Source organism: Lepidochelys kempii, chromosome 9 (assembly GCF_965140265.1).
Source record: "Lepidochelys kempii isolate rLepKem1 chromosome 9, rLepKem1.hap2, whole genome shotgun sequence".
In the NCBI taxonomy this organism is placed as follows: Eukaryota; Metazoa; Chordata; order Testudines; family Cheloniidae; genus Lepidochelys; species Lepidochelys kempii.
In genome coordinates this window covers 53,451,907-53,467,972 of record NC_133264.1, presented here as the reverse complement: position 1 = coordinate 53,467,972, position 16,066 = coordinate 53,451,907, and the positions used below count along the sequence as shown (strand labels likewise).

General features: G+C 50.9%; 1 protein-coding gene across 5 annotated transcripts in view; it reads right to left on the bottom strand.

Annotated features, from left to right (window-relative positions):
- The window catches only part of RYK (receptor like tyrosine kinase), a 174,579-nt gene that overhangs the window by 70,021 nt on the left and 88,492 nt on the right, over positions 1-16,066 (bottom strand). For all 5 annotated transcript variants that reach the window (XR_012160844.1, XM_073360374.1, XM_073360373.1 and 2 more), the window contains one exon: positions 820-906. Coding sequence is in view for 4 of the 5 variants with exons in the window: in XM_073360374.1 (XP_073216475.1) it covers positions 820-906 (87 nt within the window). In the remaining variant the exon portion in view is untranslated. The remainder of the gene's footprint in view (positions 1-819; positions 907-16,066) is intronic.

Sequence of the window (16,066 nt, the reverse complement as noted above, 5' to 3'; positions counted from 1 at the left end):
GTGCAATTTAATGTATTGTATTAATGTATTACTGTTTGAAATGATACTGTGTTAAAATGCACTAAGGAACTCTTAGTCCGCACCAGCAGGGTCTACATAGACCAACTAGTGCGTGATACATTGTGCGCTTTAGGAATCATACCTCCATAGTGCAGCTCCATTGGTGTGCCTATCCATCAGCATCTAAGGACTCCTTAAAAGTACGCGTCTACAAAAACCTATTAACCTTAAAACAAAAGGGAAAATGGGTTAAACAAGTTTGCATGATTTTAAAATCAGACCAGCTAATGCTTTGTATATCTGAACCACTGTCTAATTTAAGATGGAAGCATCTTGGGCAGCAGCCATTTCTTTTTCCTCTATGTTTAATACGGACACCTGTGCACTCATGTTGCTTAATAAATCAAATGTTTTAAGGATTACAGCGTGTGTAATTTACCCATTCTTTCTAAAATTGAGTTTATAGAGGGGGCACAGAACAGGTTAAAGAGCTCATATTTCAATTATTTTTCTGTAGTATCAACATCTGAAAAACAAAAACTTTAACTGACATTTCTAACTAGCATAGACTAAAGCCCTGGAAAACAAGGAGATTAAGGGTGCAGTAACTGGCATCTCTGGTGGAGGGTACATCCAATCTTTCTTGTGCAGTAGATTTCTATTCCTGACCTTTTCTGATTGCAGCATTATCAACATTGGGAAAAGAGTGTACATATACCTGTGTATTTTACGTACCGTTTCAAAAGGCAGATTTGATGCAATGAACATGCCACAGTCTACCTGAATAACATGAGGGAGAAACACAACAATAAAACCTACCTTTGACTGTTTTGACAAAAACTTGTTTCTCTTTACTGGGGTCTTTTTCCTCTATTAAAATTCCATGGAAAATGCGTCCAAAGGTGCCTAGGGAAAGACCACACAAAATTATTGTATTGTATAGTTAATATATTACAATGAGATTAGAAAAACCTTTTAATTTAAACACACTGTGATAGGTTATTTTAAAGTATGTTCTTGTAGGATGCAGAAGGAAGTTTGGATGCTTTTGCAGTGAGATTTGGAAGGCAGAAATATATTTAAGACTGACTTTGAATACCTCATTAAAACAAAACTGTCAATCCATGCCCCCATAAGCTACCAGACTCAGAATTGCGTAGAAGACACCCCCATGACCCCTGTGAGAGGCACGAGGACTTTTGTGGCATCATCCTCTCCTCCCCAAGTCATATAACCTTTGGGACAAGGTGTAGGGATCAACCAAGACAGAGTGAAACAGTACAGCAGCTTCAGACAGCATTTAAAGCAAGGACCAACATACTCACAGCAGACTGCTTTCTGAAGTTTGCACTGTGACCATTCTCTCCTATGCTGACTGTTTGCTCCAATACCCCCCAACACTCACCCCCCCCTTCCTTTGTCTTGTATCGAGCTAATCTCCAATTCCACTTAACATAACCCCATTGAAAGGATTTAAACAAAATTCACAGAACAGGACTTTTGTCACCATTGTATTGCTCACTCTACTTGTGTTATCCCTTTTCCTACCCTTTGTCTGTCTCATCTATTTAGGCCTGGTCTACACTACAAAGTTAGGTCAACATAAGACGCATTAGGTTGATTTAATAATTTGTGTGTCTACACTTCCCAGTTCCTTCCGCCAACATAAGTGGCCTGTAAAGTAGAATTTTGAACTCCACCTCCGCAAGAGGCTTACCATTTGATTCGACTTCCATGGATCGACATGGGGATAGCGTAGACATTGCGTTGTATAATTTAAATGAATTGGCCTCCAGGAGGTATCCCACAGTGCTCCGCTGTGACCACTCTGGAGAGCACTTTCAACTCCACTGCACAGCAGTGAGGTACACAGGAAACAGCCGCTCCCCTGTTAAAGCCCTGGGAACTTTTGAATTTTCATTTCCTGTTTGATCAGTATGGAGAGCTCGCCAGCACAGCTGATCACGAAGACTCAAGCCCGCAAATGTGGTCCAGCATGGAGTACACAAGAGGTGCTGGATCTTATTATTGTGTGGGGAGAAAAGACAGTTACCTTTTCCAAAACTGGTGTTCTTAGAGATGTGTTGTTCAGGTCCATTCCACAATAGGTGCGTGTGCTCGCCATGTGCACCGGTGCCAGTTTTTCCCCAAGAAGTACCCACAGGGGAGCGCCTCTAGCGACCCCTGGAGGGGTGCCGCTATGGCGCAGTATAAGGGGCGCTGCACATTTTCCTCACCCTCAGTTCCTTCTTGCAGACAACTTCGACAGAGGGAAAGGAGGGCAGGATGTGGAAGGGACATGAGCAACACATCTCGAAGAACACCAGTTACGGAAACAGTAACTGTCTTTTCTCCTTCGAGTGATTGCTCATGTGCATTCCACAATAGGGGATTCCAAGCTATATCTGTTGGAGATGGGTAGGAGTTCACAGACACTTGGGATGGAGTACCGCCCTGCCGAACCCAGCGTCATCCCTGGTTTGGGAGATGATCATGTAATGCGATGTGAACATGTGAACTGATGACCATGTGGCAGCCCTACAGATGTCCTGGATGAGGATATCGGCCAGAAAGGCAACCGATGTGGCTTGCGCCCTAGTCAAGTGCACCCTCACAACCTGCGGCAGGGGGACTCCCACCAGGTCATAATGGGTACAAATACACGAGATAATCCAGTTGGAGAGCTGCTGAGTGGAGACTGGCCGGCCTCTCATGCACTCGGCTGAGGCAATGAACAGCGAAGACTTTCTGAACGGTTTTGAACGTTCCAAGTAAAACGCCAGAGCCCGCCTCACATCCAGCATGTGGAGGCGACACTCCCCACTGGATATATGGGATTTGGGACAGAGCACTGGCAGGAAAATGTCCTGACCCATATGGTAGGCAGAGACCACCTTGGGGAGAAACAAAGGATGCGGTCATAGCTGGACCTTATCCTTATGGAACACTGTGCACGGAGGTTCACAGGTCAGGGCCCGGAGCTCCAAGACCCATGTAGCAGACATGATCGCTACCAGGAAGGCCACCTTCCACGAGAGCTGCAACCAGGAGCATGTAGCTAGCGGTTCAAATGGGGGACCCGTCAACCTGGTCAGCACCAAGTTCAGGCCCCACTGCGGGACTGGGGGCCTAACATACAGGAAAAGGCGATTGGCCAGTCATGGCATGGGAGAATACCGTGTGACCCTGCACTGGTGGGTGGAAGGCCAATATGGCCACCAAGTGCACCTTGATGGACGAGGGCGCTAGGCCTTGGGATCTCAGATGAAGGAGGTAGTCTAATATGAGCTGAATTGGAGCAGCCACAGGCAAAACGCCCCGATCAGCTGCCTACCGGGAAAACCAAGACCATTTCACCAGGTAGGCCCGATGAGTGGAGGCTCTGCCTGCTTTCCAAGAGGACACGCTGAACCCCTTCTGAGCAAGTCCTCTCCTCCCAGCTTAACCATTGAGCAGCCATGCCATGAGGTGGAGTGCCGCTAGGCTGGGGTGGAGGAGGCAGCCCTGGCCCTGGGATAGCAGGTCCAGGCGGGATGGCAGCAGCCACCGAGGGGCTCGTGAGAGTCCCGTACCAATATTGCCTGGGCCATGCTGGGGCGATCAGGAGGACCCTGGTCCTGTCCGTTTTTGTCTTTTCTAAGATCTTGCCAATCAGCAGGAACAGGAGAAAAGCATAGAAAGGCTGGTCCAACTAAGGCAGAAGGAAGGCATCGGAGATGGCGCCCATACCCAATCCACCCCAGAGCAGAAGCGGACACACCGGCGGTTCTGCTGTGTCACAAATAGGTCCACCTGGGGAGTGCCCCACATTTGGAAAATCCTGTAAACCACCTCTGGGTGTAGTGATCACTCGTGCGGAGAGAAGAAGTCTCAGCTCAGGCAAACCGCTCGAGAATTCCGGGAGCCCGGTAAGTGGTGGGCTTCCAAGTAAGTATTGTTGGCTATACAGGAGTCCCACAGCCTGAGGGCTTCCTGGCAGAGGGCTGAGGAACAGTCCCCGCCATGCCTGTTGATGTAGAACATTGAGGCCAGGTTGTTCGTGAGAACTCTGACCACTCTGCCCTCTAGGTGTGAGTAGAAGGCCATACATGCCAGACAGACCGCCCTGAGCTCCTTAACCTTTATATGTAGGGCACATTCCTGCGCGGACCACAGACCTTGGGTCTGAATGTTCCTCACATGGGCTCCCCACCCCAGGTCCGACACATCGGACACCAGCTCAACGGATGGGGGCCGCCCCCTGAATGGGACCCTGTGGAACATATTCCCCAGGGAGGACCAGCACTGCAGAGAGGCGATCACCGGTGCGTGCAAAGTGAGGACTTTTTCCATCCTTTCTCTGGACTGGGAGAATATCGAGGCCAACCAGAGCTGGAGGAGCTGTATCTTGAGTCTGGCGTGACGAACCACGTACGTGATGCTAACATATGACTCAGGAGTTGGAGGCACACACTGGCTGTGTCATGGGGAACTTCGTGATTGTGCCGATGAGCTCCCTTAGGGTCTCGAATCTGTCCGGTGGGTGGGAGGCCCTGGCCACATCCAGAATTGCCCCAATGAACTCTATGCGCTGCACTGGGACTAATATGGACTTGGTGTCGTTTACCAACAGCCCCGGAGTGGCACATCGGGACAGGAAGAGTGATACGTGATCTTGCACCTGAGACCTGGAGCTGCCCTTAACCAGCCAGTCATCGAGATAGGGGACCTTCTGGACCCCTCGATGTCTGAGGTAGGCCGCCACCACAGACATACACTTTGTGAATACCCTGGGGGCAGTGGATAGGTCGAACGGGAGGACAGTAAATTGGTAGTGCTCCTGCCCAACCACGAAACGGAGGAAACGCCTGTGTCCCTCGAATATATGAATGTGGAAGTACACGTCCTGCAGATCGAAGTTGGCGTACCAGTCCCTAGGATCCAGGGAGGGGATGATGGAGGCCAGAGACACCATGCAAAACTTGAGCTTTACCATGTCCTGGTTCAGGCCTCACAGGTCCAAGATGGGCCTGAGCCCCGCTTTGGCCTTTGGGATAAGGAAATAGCGGGAGTAGAACCCCTTGCGTCTGAACTCCACTGGCACCACCTCCATCGCTCCCATGCCAAGGAGCTGCCTCACCACCTGCTTGAGCAGGGTCTCGTGACACAGGTCCCTGAGGAGGGACGGATATGGAGGGTGGGTAGGTTGCAGGGGGTGGGGGGTTGAGGTAAACTGGAGGGTGTAGCCTCGGAAAACGGTGTTGAGGACCCATCCGTCTGAGGTCAGCCACGACCTCTCTGGGAGAAAAGCACACAACCGGTTGGAGAAGGGGAGTTTTACTGCAGATGGATTTCTCGTATGAGCTGGTAAGTCACCCCGGGGCGTCCCATCAAAACTGACACTTCCCCACCTGTTTACCCTTGGAGGGCCCAGGTTGGGGTGCAGACCGGGATTGCCGTTGCGAGCACTTTTTATAGTCCTTTGATTTTTTTATAAGGGGTCTCATATATAGAGTGGGTGGCCTGGGCAGGAGCCTGCAGCAGTTTAAACTTGGTCCTGGCCGGGGCCAGGACACAGAGACCAAGGGTCTTTAGCGTTGTGCAGGAATCTTTCAGGACATGCAATTTCATGTCCGTCTGTTCCGCAAACAGGGCATTGCCATCGAACAGAAGGTTCTGTAAGGAGTTCTGTGCCTCACTGTTCAACCCAGACAGCAGGAGACATGACGCCCTCCTCATGAACACTGCGGAGACCATAGCCCTTGGAGCCATATCTGCGGCATCCAAGGCAGCCTGAAGGTCTGCCCTGGCGGCAGCCGTACCCTCCTCCACCAGAGTCTTGAACTCTTTTTTGTCACGCTCTTGGAGGGAGTCCTCAAATGTTGGCAAACTCCACAAACTGAACTCGTATCTGCCCAGCAGGGCTTGGTGGTTCGCCACCCTCAGTTGGAAACTCGAGTATGACTACACCTTTCTACTGAATAGATCTAGTCTCTTTGAGTCCTTATTCTTAGGGGTAGGGGCTGGTTGGTCTTGTCTCTCCCGATGGTTGACTGACTCGACCACTAGGGAGTAGGGGGCAGTGTGGATATACAGGGATTCATGCCCCTTAGCGGGCAACAAGTACTTCTGTTCTGTCCTCTTAGAGATGGGGGGCAAGGAAGCCAGGGTTTGCCACAAGGCGTTCAAGATCTTTGCCACCCCTTCATGGAGTGGAACGGCCACCCTGGCCAGTGCTGAAGCAGAGAGGACACTGAAGAGGGAGTCTGAGGGTTCCTCCACCTCCTCAGCTTGAAGGTTGAAGCTTGATGCCACCCTTTTCAACAACTCTGGGTGGGCTTTAGAGTCCTCCTGCACGGACAGGCGGAGGAGGGGCTGTGATCACCTTGTCAAGGGAGGAGGAGGATGGGGGTATGGTACTCTGCAACCGCACCGGTGCCGCAGGTCACACCACCCCATCTCCTTCTGGACGCGGGGCCAGGGATGAATGCTCCACCGACTCCTTTCTGGGGGGTTGAGAAAAGGAGACTGACAGTCTGTCCGAGGCTCCCGCCACCGAGTGAGCCACAACCAGGGGCAGCGTCGGGGGCCATGGGGCCCACTGGTACCATGGTGCCAGTCAAGGAGCCCGGTGCCACCGGTGGAACAGGCTGCTTAGCCTGACGAGCCTGGCCCATCGACTGACGACTACAAGGGAACCCGGGCTGGCATACGATCTACCGCTATCCCAGCCCTGGGAAGATCGGCGATGTCGGGAGCGATGCCGACTGCGAGACCATGATCCTGGTGTGGAGGAGCGGAAGTACTGCTGGTAGCACCTGCTCCGTGACTGGCTCCAACAGGCAGCTCTGTGATGGCGAGGTGCCGGTGATTGATGCCTGGGGCTGCGGAAGTGGTGCCGTGGCCAGGACCCCAAAACAAGACAAAGAAAGGGAGCGATGCCCATACCATGAATGGCTATTGTAGTCCTTGGAGACAAGAAGCTCTGGTGCCGTCTGTCCTGGTCTTGAAGGGGCACGCTCTCCTTGCGAGGTCTACGTTCCCTCGAGGCGCAGCGGTGCCTGGAACTCCTGCCCGCCAGTACCCAGCCAGACAACCCAGTGGGGGTCAACAGGGACCTGCACAGACTGTGCATGGGGCAGTCACTGAGCAGTGAACAGCGTCAGGAACCTTCCCTAGACCGTGAACGGTACCGTCCAGGTGGTGACTGCAGGCGGCTTTCCTCTGGACCGGGGAGAGCCAATGGTAGCAGTGCCCCCAATACTGGCAGAGACATAATGTTTTGGGCCACCTGCAAGGCCCGGCATGTGGCGTGGAGGGCACCCGAACGTCCCTTGGAAGTTCATAGAATCACAGAATAACAGAGTTGGAAGGGACCTCTGGAGGCCATCTAGTCCAACCCCCTGCCCAGAGCAGGACCAATCCCAACTAAATCATCCCAGCCAGGGCTTTGTCAAGCCTCACCTTAAAAACTTCTAAGGAAGGGGATTCCACCACCTCACTAGGTAACGCATTCCAATGTTTCACCACCCTCCTAGTGAAAAAGTTTTTCCTAATATCCAACCTAAATCTCCCCACTGCAACTTGAGACCATTACTCCTTGTCCTGTCATCTGCTACCACTGAGAATAGTCTAGATCCATCCTCTTTGGATCCACCTTTCAGGTAGTTAAAAGCAGCTATCAAATCCCCCCTCATTCTTCTCTTCCGTAGACTAAACAATCCCAGTTCCCTCAGCCTCTCCTCATAAGTCATGTGTTCCAGACTCCTAATCATTTTTGTTGCCCTTCGCTGAACTCTCTCCAATTTCTCCACATCCTTCTTGTAGTGTGGGGCCCAAAACTGGACACAGTACTCCAGATGAGGCCTCACCAGTGTCGGACAGAGGGGAACGATCACGTCCCTCGATCTGCTCGCTATGCCCCTACTTATACATCCCAAAATGCCATTGGCCTTCTTGGCAACAAGGGCACACTGCTGACTCATATCCAGCTTCTCGTCCACTGTCACCCCTAGGTCATTCTCTACAGAACTGCTGCCTAGCCACTCGGTCCCTAGTCTGTAGCGGTGCATGGGATTCTTCTGTCCTAAGTGCAGGACTCTACACTTGTCCTTGTTGAACCTCATCAGATTTCTTTTGGCCCAATCCTCCAATTTGTCTAGGTCCCTCTGAATCCTACCCCTACCCTCCAGCATATCTACCTCTCCTCTCAGTTTAGTGTCATCTGCAAACTTGCTGAGGGTGCAATCCACACCATCCTCCAGATCATTTATGAAGATATGGAACAAAACTGGCCCCAGGACTGACCCTTGGGGCACTCTGCTAGATACCGGCTGCCAACTAGACATGGAGCCATTGATCACTACCCGTTGAGCCCGACAATCTAGCCAACTTTCTACCCACCTTGTAGTGCATCCATCCAGCCCATACTACTTTAACTTGCTGACAAGAATACTGTGGTAGACAGTGTCAAAAGCTTTGCTAAAGTCGAGGAATAACACGTCCACTGCTTTCCCTTCATCCATAGAACCAGTTATCTCATCACAGAAGGCAATTAGATTAGACAGGCATGATTTTTCCTTGGTGAATCCATGCTGACTGTTCCTGATCACTTTCCTCTCCTCTAAATGCTTCAGAATTGATTCCTTGAGGACATGCTCCATGATTTTTCCGGGGACTGAGGTGAGGCTGACCGGCCTGTAGTTCCCAGGATCCTCCTCCTTCCCTTTTTTAAAGATTGGCACTACATTAGCCTTTTTCCAGCCTTCCGGGAGTTCCCCCGATTGCCATGAGTTTTCAAAGATAATGGCCAACGGCGCTGCAATCACATCCACCAATCACATCACTCCGAGGTTCGCTCGGAGTGGGCCGGGCTACTCCACTCAACCTGAGTTGGCAGCCGGAAGGCCAATGGGAACCAAGAGCTGCCCAACACAGGTCTAGTTTCTACCCTGGTTTTGCTCTGGTGCCTTGTTGAAGAAAACCTCTTTTTTGTCTTTTTGGAGTGATGGGGAATGGTGCTGGCTGGTGGAAGGCACCGAAGGGTCGCTGAGCACCGATGCCGCGGTGCTCGGTGCCGACTCAGAGCGGTGCAGCGGTGTCAGGGTCAGGACCGACTCCATCAAAATGGCTCGGAGCCGAATGTCCTGCTCCTTCTTGGTCTGAGGTTTAAAGGATCTGCAAATCTTGCAGTGATTGCTGAGATGGCTTTCCCCCAGACAGCGTAAACAGTTCACGTGCGGGATCACTCTCAGGCATCAGCCGCTTGCAAGTGTCGCACGATTTAAAGCCTGGGGCATGGGGCATGCCCCGACCCGGGCACACTAAACTAACTCTAACTAAACTACTTTTGACTACAGGTACTATCAACTATGAACTAACTGAGTTCAAGAGGGAAGCTATAGCAGAGCAGTACCGTCGCATCTTCACTGGCAGCACGAACAAATTGAGGGTGGGGGGAGCGCACAACACCCCTTATACTGTGCCATAGTGGCGCCACTCCAGGGGTCGCTTGACGCGCTCCCCTATGGGTACTGCTAGGGGGAAAACTTCCGGCACCGGTGCATGAGGCGAGCACGCATACCTACTGTGGAATGCACATGAGCAATCACTCGAAGAAGAGGTGTCGGTGCAGGCAGAGCTCCAAACCAGCAGAAAAAACTCTGACATCTGTGCCAAAATCGCACGGAGCATAGGGGAGAAGGGCTACACCAGGGACACGGAGCAGTGCCATGTGAAAATAAGAGCGCTTTGGCAAGCGTACCAGAAGACAAGGCAGGTGAACAGTCATTCTGGTTCTGCACCACAGACATGCACCTTCTATGAGGAGCTGCATGCGATTCCCAGTGGTAACCCCACCACTACCCCAAAACGCTCTGTGGATACCTCCTAGGAGCTCCGGGTGACCTCGAGCAACAACGAGGAGGACATTGTTGATGAGGGAAAGGAGGAGGAGAAGAATGCGAGGCAGGCAAGCCATTCTCCCAGACAACCAAGAACTGTTTTTCATCCTGGAGCCCATCCCCTCACAGGACCAATTGTCGGCAGAGCGTGATGCCAGGGAAAGCACCTCTGGAGAGTACACATTTCCAATCAAACTGTAGGGTTACATGCTATTATTTTTAATGTTTAATCTGAACAAAGTAGTAGATGTAGTGGTTATCAGTAGCCACTGCAGCTACGCAGAGGGTGCTCTCAGAAAAAGACTGTTTCTGTGCACGGGGATGACCCTGGAATCCTCCATGGAGATCTCTAGGAAGCTTTCATTGTGGTACTCTGCAAACTTTTGCTGAAGGTTTCCGGAAAGGGCTGCTTTATTTTGTCCACAATGGTAAGACACTTTCCCACACCACTCCAGTATTAACTCTTCTGGCATCACTGCAGCACAAGGACCAGGTCTGTACTCAGACACATGCAGCATCTGCTCCCTTTCTGCCTCTGTTACCCTCAGGAGAGTGATATTACATCGGAAAACGGGGGAAGTTTTAAACGCAAGCCCTTAAACTGCAAACAATTCAACAAGTAATCGGCCTCTTTGGTGAAATCTGGGTCATAAAACCACGCTTTCCCCAGCATGCCGTTAGCGTGGTTGGAAGGGATCACTGTGTATTGCAACCAGCATTTAAAGGGTGGCTTCCTGTTTGTCTCCCTTCCTCCCCAACCAAGTGCAGCTTTTGTAAAAATCAGACTATTTGGGGGAGCTTATTACTGGTGCCTGTTCTCAAGCACCATCCAGGTTGCTAGAGGAAAGGGGGCTTTTCTGAAGTTGGAACCACTGATTCCAAGGATGTCTTCGCAAAAGCTGCAGCACAAGACCTCTCGCCCATGCCTCGTGGCCTTACTCACCAAAGCCATAGCAGCAAACCGACTCTTGCAATAGCCAGCAGTTGTGATTACGTTGTGGCTTGCAGGAAAGTGCATGGAGGGGGTATTTCGTTTATAAAAAGAATTAACCTTGCACCAGAAACAATGTATGCACTGTCAATGCTATCCTTGTACTTTGCATTCCTTGCAGCTGAAACCTTGTTCGTCGGCGCATCTCGCACACCAGGACAGAGACTTTCCCAGATTAGAAGGTTGAAAAAGACGACTCAGGAAGACATGTTCAATGAGTTAATGTGCAACTCCAAGAGGGACAAGACGGAGCTCAGTGCACGGAGGATTACACCATCCGACAACCTGCACAAGGATAGGGAGGACAGGACAGCATGCAGGGAAAAAGAGCGTGCCGCACAGGATGAGATGCTGTGGATTATGAAGGAGCAATCAAACATGTTGAGGCATCTGGTTGAGGTTTAAGAAAGGCAGCTGGATGCTAGAGTCCCTCTGCAGCCTATGCTGAACCTGCTGCCATCGTCGCCAAGTTCCACATCCTCCTCTCCCAGCTGTCCTATGAGGCGGGGGCGGGTTTGGTATCCCTTGCACTCACTTCCAGGGGAGGTACAAGGACCAGAAGGCACCCAATCCCACACTTTTGATTGTTACTGCAGTGCAAATGTAAGCAAGCTGTCCTCCTTTCCCCTCCCTCCCCCTCCGTGTTATCAGCCCTTTTGCCCCACGTTAATTTACTTTCCTTTGCTGTCTCTGCGTGTTTGTGAGCATAAAAAATAATAGACTGAGGAGAAAGGGCTCTTTATTTATTCGGCAGACTGTGGTTAGTGGGGGTGAAGTTTACAGGGGAGAAAATGCAATGAAGGGGACAGGTTGGTAAGGAACCACACACAAGTGTCACATTACTGAGGGTCATTGCTGAAACTGGTTTTCAAAGCCTCAGAGATGCAGAGCCCCTTAATGTGCTCTTCTTATTGCCCTGGTGTCTAACTGCTCAAAACTGGCTGCCAGGCGATCTGCTTCAAACCCCCACCTCACCAGAAACTTTTCTCCCTTTGTTTCACAGATATTATGGAGCACACAGCAGGAACAACAATAATGGAGATATTGCTTTCACTGAGGTCTAACCTAGTAAGCAAACAATGTCAACAGTCTTTTAAATGCCCAAAGGCACATTCCACCCCCATTCTGTGCTTGCTCAGCCTATGGTTGAAGCCCCAAGGTAGATTTACCCTCTCCGAATTGATTCGCCACTGACTGGTAGCAGTCTGGTGTTCAAGCTTCCACAGAGCTATCGTCACTCACTTCTCAACTGTCTGAGCAGCTCTCATTTTAGTACTGCTGCACTTCAGGGCTGGGGAAAGCTCTTCACATAGTTCCATGAAAGTGGCCGTACACATTCAGAAGTTCTGCAGCCACGGCTCATCATACAATGATGTGGTTCCACCAGTCACTGCTTGTTTCCTGGGCCCAGAAGCAGCGCGCCACCGTGTTGTGACTGTCACCAGCAACTGCAAATTGCTCCACTCCATGGCTTCCAGCAGGGCTGCTTGCGTGGTATCACACTGTTCCATGCGGCGACTCCTCCTTCAGATGAGTAAATACTGCAGGATAAGGTACGAAGCGTTTGTAATGCTCAAAACAACACTGTACAGCTGAGCAGGGTCCATGCTTACCATACTATAGCGTCTGTGCAGGTAACCCAGGTTTACAAAACAAGGTGCAAAAAAGGCTTGGTTTCTTTGCCGCTGATTTCAGGGAGGAAGGTAAGTGCATCATGGGAGGCTAAAAAATGGTTACTCACCTTTGTTCTTTGAGATGTGTTGCTCAATTTAGATGTGCGCGTGCTGTGTGCACGGCCGTCGGAAAATATTTACCCTAGCAACACCTGGTGGGTTGGCTGTGGAGTCCCCTGAAGTGGCGCCTTCATGGCTCTCGATATATACACCAGCCGATCCTGTGCCCCCTCAGTTCCTTCTTGCCGGCTACTCCAACAGACAGGAAGGGGGGCAGGTTTGGAATGGATATGAGCAACACATCTCGAAGAACAATAGTTACAAAGGTGAGTAATCATTTTTTCTTCTTTGAGTGCTTGCTCATATCGATTCCAATTTAGGTGACTCCCAAGCCTTACCTAGGCGGTGGGGTCGGAGTGAAGCAACGCTAATTGTAGCACCGCTCTACCAAACGCTGCGTTGTCTCTGGCGTGCAGGATGATGGCATAGTGCCAAGCAAAAGTGTGTACCACGGACCAAGTTGCAGCTCTACAGATCTCCTGGATCGGCACCTGGGTCAGAAAAGCCGCTGATGAGGCCTGGGCCCTTGTGGAGTGAGCAGTGAAGGGCGGGGTTGATACACCGGCCAGATCATAGCAGGCATGGATACAGGACTTGATCTACAAGGAGATCCACTGAGATGAAACCAGGAGGCCTTTCATCTGGTCCGCCACCACAACGAAGAGCGGGGTCGTCTTCCTGAACGGTTTCGTACTCTCAATGTAGAAAGCAAGGGCCCTACAGACATCGAGGGAGTGCAGTCATTGTTCCTGGCGACCGGTGTGCGGTTTTGGATAAAAAACTGGAAGAAATAGGTCCTGGCTAAGATTGAAGGCTGATACAACCTTCGGAAGAAAGGCCGGATGAGGCCGAAGCTGCACTTTATCTTTATGAAAGATAATGTAGGGTGGTTCAGAGGTAAGGGCTCTGAGCTTGAAGACACACCACGCTGACATGGAAAGCTGTTTTCCAGGAGAGGTAGAGGAGGGAGCAGGTGGCCAGCAGCTCAAATGGGGGCCCTGTGAGTCTGGGAGGAGCAGGTTAAGGTCCCATGTGGGGACTGATTGTCAAACTTGGGGGTAGAGAAGGTCCAGGCCCTTAAGGAACCTGCCAACCATGGGATTGGCAAAGATAGAGCGGCCATTCGCACCCAGGTGAAAGGCCAAGATGGCCGCAAAGTGAACTCTGATGGAGGATGTCGCCAGGCCCTGCAGTTTTAGGCCCAGCAGGTATTCCAAAACGAGGGGCATGGACACCTGGAGAGGGTCGTGTTGTGCTGAGTGCACCAGCATGAGAACCGCTTCCACTTAGCCGTATATGTGGCCCTAGTAGAGGGCTTCCTGCTGCCCATCAGTACTTGTTGCACAGATTCTGAACAGCAAAGTTCTGCAGGGTTCAGCCACGCAGCATCCATGCCGTAAGGTGGAGAGATCGTACATCGGGATGGCAGAGACAACCATGATCCTGAGTAATCAGATCTGGAAGAGGGTAATCAGATTCAAAGCATAGAGAATCCCTCTAGGCAAAACCTTAAGTTACAAAAAGACACAAAAACAGGAATATACATTCCATTCAGCACAACTTATTTTATCAGCCATTTAAACAAAACAGAATCTAACACATATCTAACTAGATTGCTTACTGACTCTTTACAGGAGTTCTGATCTGCATTCCTGCTCTGGTCCAGGCAAAAACCAACACACACATACACACACAGAGAACCCTTTGTTTCCCCCCACCCCTCCAGTTTTGAAAGTATCTTGTCTCCTCATTGGTCATTTCGGTCAGGTGCCAGCGAGGTTGTCTTAGCTTCTTTACCCTTTACAGGTGAAAGGGTTTTTTCCTCTGGAGGAGGGATTTAACGGTGTTTACCCTTCCCTTTATATTTATGACAAGGCCTAACCGAAGAAACGTGTCCATGACCAAGCGGAGGTGGGACTGCACCTGTCCTTTGGTGTGTCCCCGGATAAGCCAGTCGTCGAGGTAAGGGTATACTTCCATCCGCCACCGATGAAGGAAGGCTGCCACAACCACCATTTGGTAAACACTCGGGGGGCCATGGAAAGACTGAAGGGCAGGGCCGTGAACTGATAATGTTTACGGTTGACCACAAAGTGGAGGAAGCGTCTGTGCGCCGGATGAATTGCTATGTGGAAATGTGTGTCCTTCATGTCGAGGACATCATACCAGTCTCCAGGAAAGGTATGATGGTGCCCAAGGAGACCATGCGGAATTTCAACTTTACCATGAACTTGAGACCATACAGGTTCAGAATGGACTGAAGCCCTCACTTTGCCTTGGGGATTAGGAAATAACGGAAGTAAAACCCCTTTCCCCTTAGCTCCCTCAGAACCTCCTTGATCGCCCCCATTGCGAGGAGCATCTGAACCTCCTGAATAAGGAGTTGCTTGTGAGTAGGGTCCCTGAAGAGGGATGGGGAAGGAGGGTGGGAGGAAGAAAATTGGAGAGAGTATCCCACTTCCACCAAGCAGAGGACCCAGCAGTCCATAGTTATGTGGGATAAGGCAAGGTGGAAGCGGGATAAATGATTCAAGAAGGGTGGGGTAAGATCCTGAATGAGGTCTGGTACATCGTCCTCAAGTGTCCCTTCAAAAGGCCTGTTTTGAGCCCGATGAAGGCTTGGACAGTCCCTGGCCTTGCCCAGACTGGGGGTTGGAGGGCTTCCTCCTGCCATTACACCCCCGTCTCCTATAAAAATCCTGCCTCGGTTGAAGAGGAGGATAGGAGCATTGTTGTGGCTGCTGGGGTTTGAAGGGTTTCCGCTGGATAGCTGGAGTGTGCATCCCCAGGGACTTCATCATTGCCCTTGAGTCCTTAGCGCTTTGTAGCCTGGAATTAGTCTTGTCTGAAAACAGGCCCTCTCCATCAAAGAGGAAGTCCTGCAGTGTTTGTTGAAGCTCTGGTGGCAGGTTGTAGGTTTGCAGCCAGGAGATACGCCTCATTGTTATCCCCAAGGACAAAGTACGTGCGGCAGAATCTGCAGCGTCTAGCGAGGCCTGCAATGAGGTCTGTGCCACTGCTTTGCCCTCATCAACCAAGGCCCCAAACTCCTCTCTGAACTCAGGAGGTACTAACTCCTTAAATTTCAGCATGGAGTTCCAGGAGTTAAATGTGTAGTGGCTCAGGAGTGCCTCCTGATTAGCGATCCTGAGCTGAAGATCCCCCGAGAAATAAACTTTGCGCCCAAACAGATCAAGGTGCTTGGCGCCCTTTGATTTGGGAGCTGGGGCCTGCTGGCCATGCCCTTCTCTCTCATTTACCGATGCTACCACTAGTGAACAAGGCTGTGGGTGGGTGAACAAATAATCATAGCCCTTTGAGGAGACAAAGTATTTGCGATCCGCTCCCTGAGCAGTCGGTGGGATGCATGCAGGTGTTTGCCAGATTGTTCTTGTGGTAGATTGGATAGTCCGAATAAGGGGTAGGGCTACCCTTGACGGAGCTTCTGCTGACAGAATATC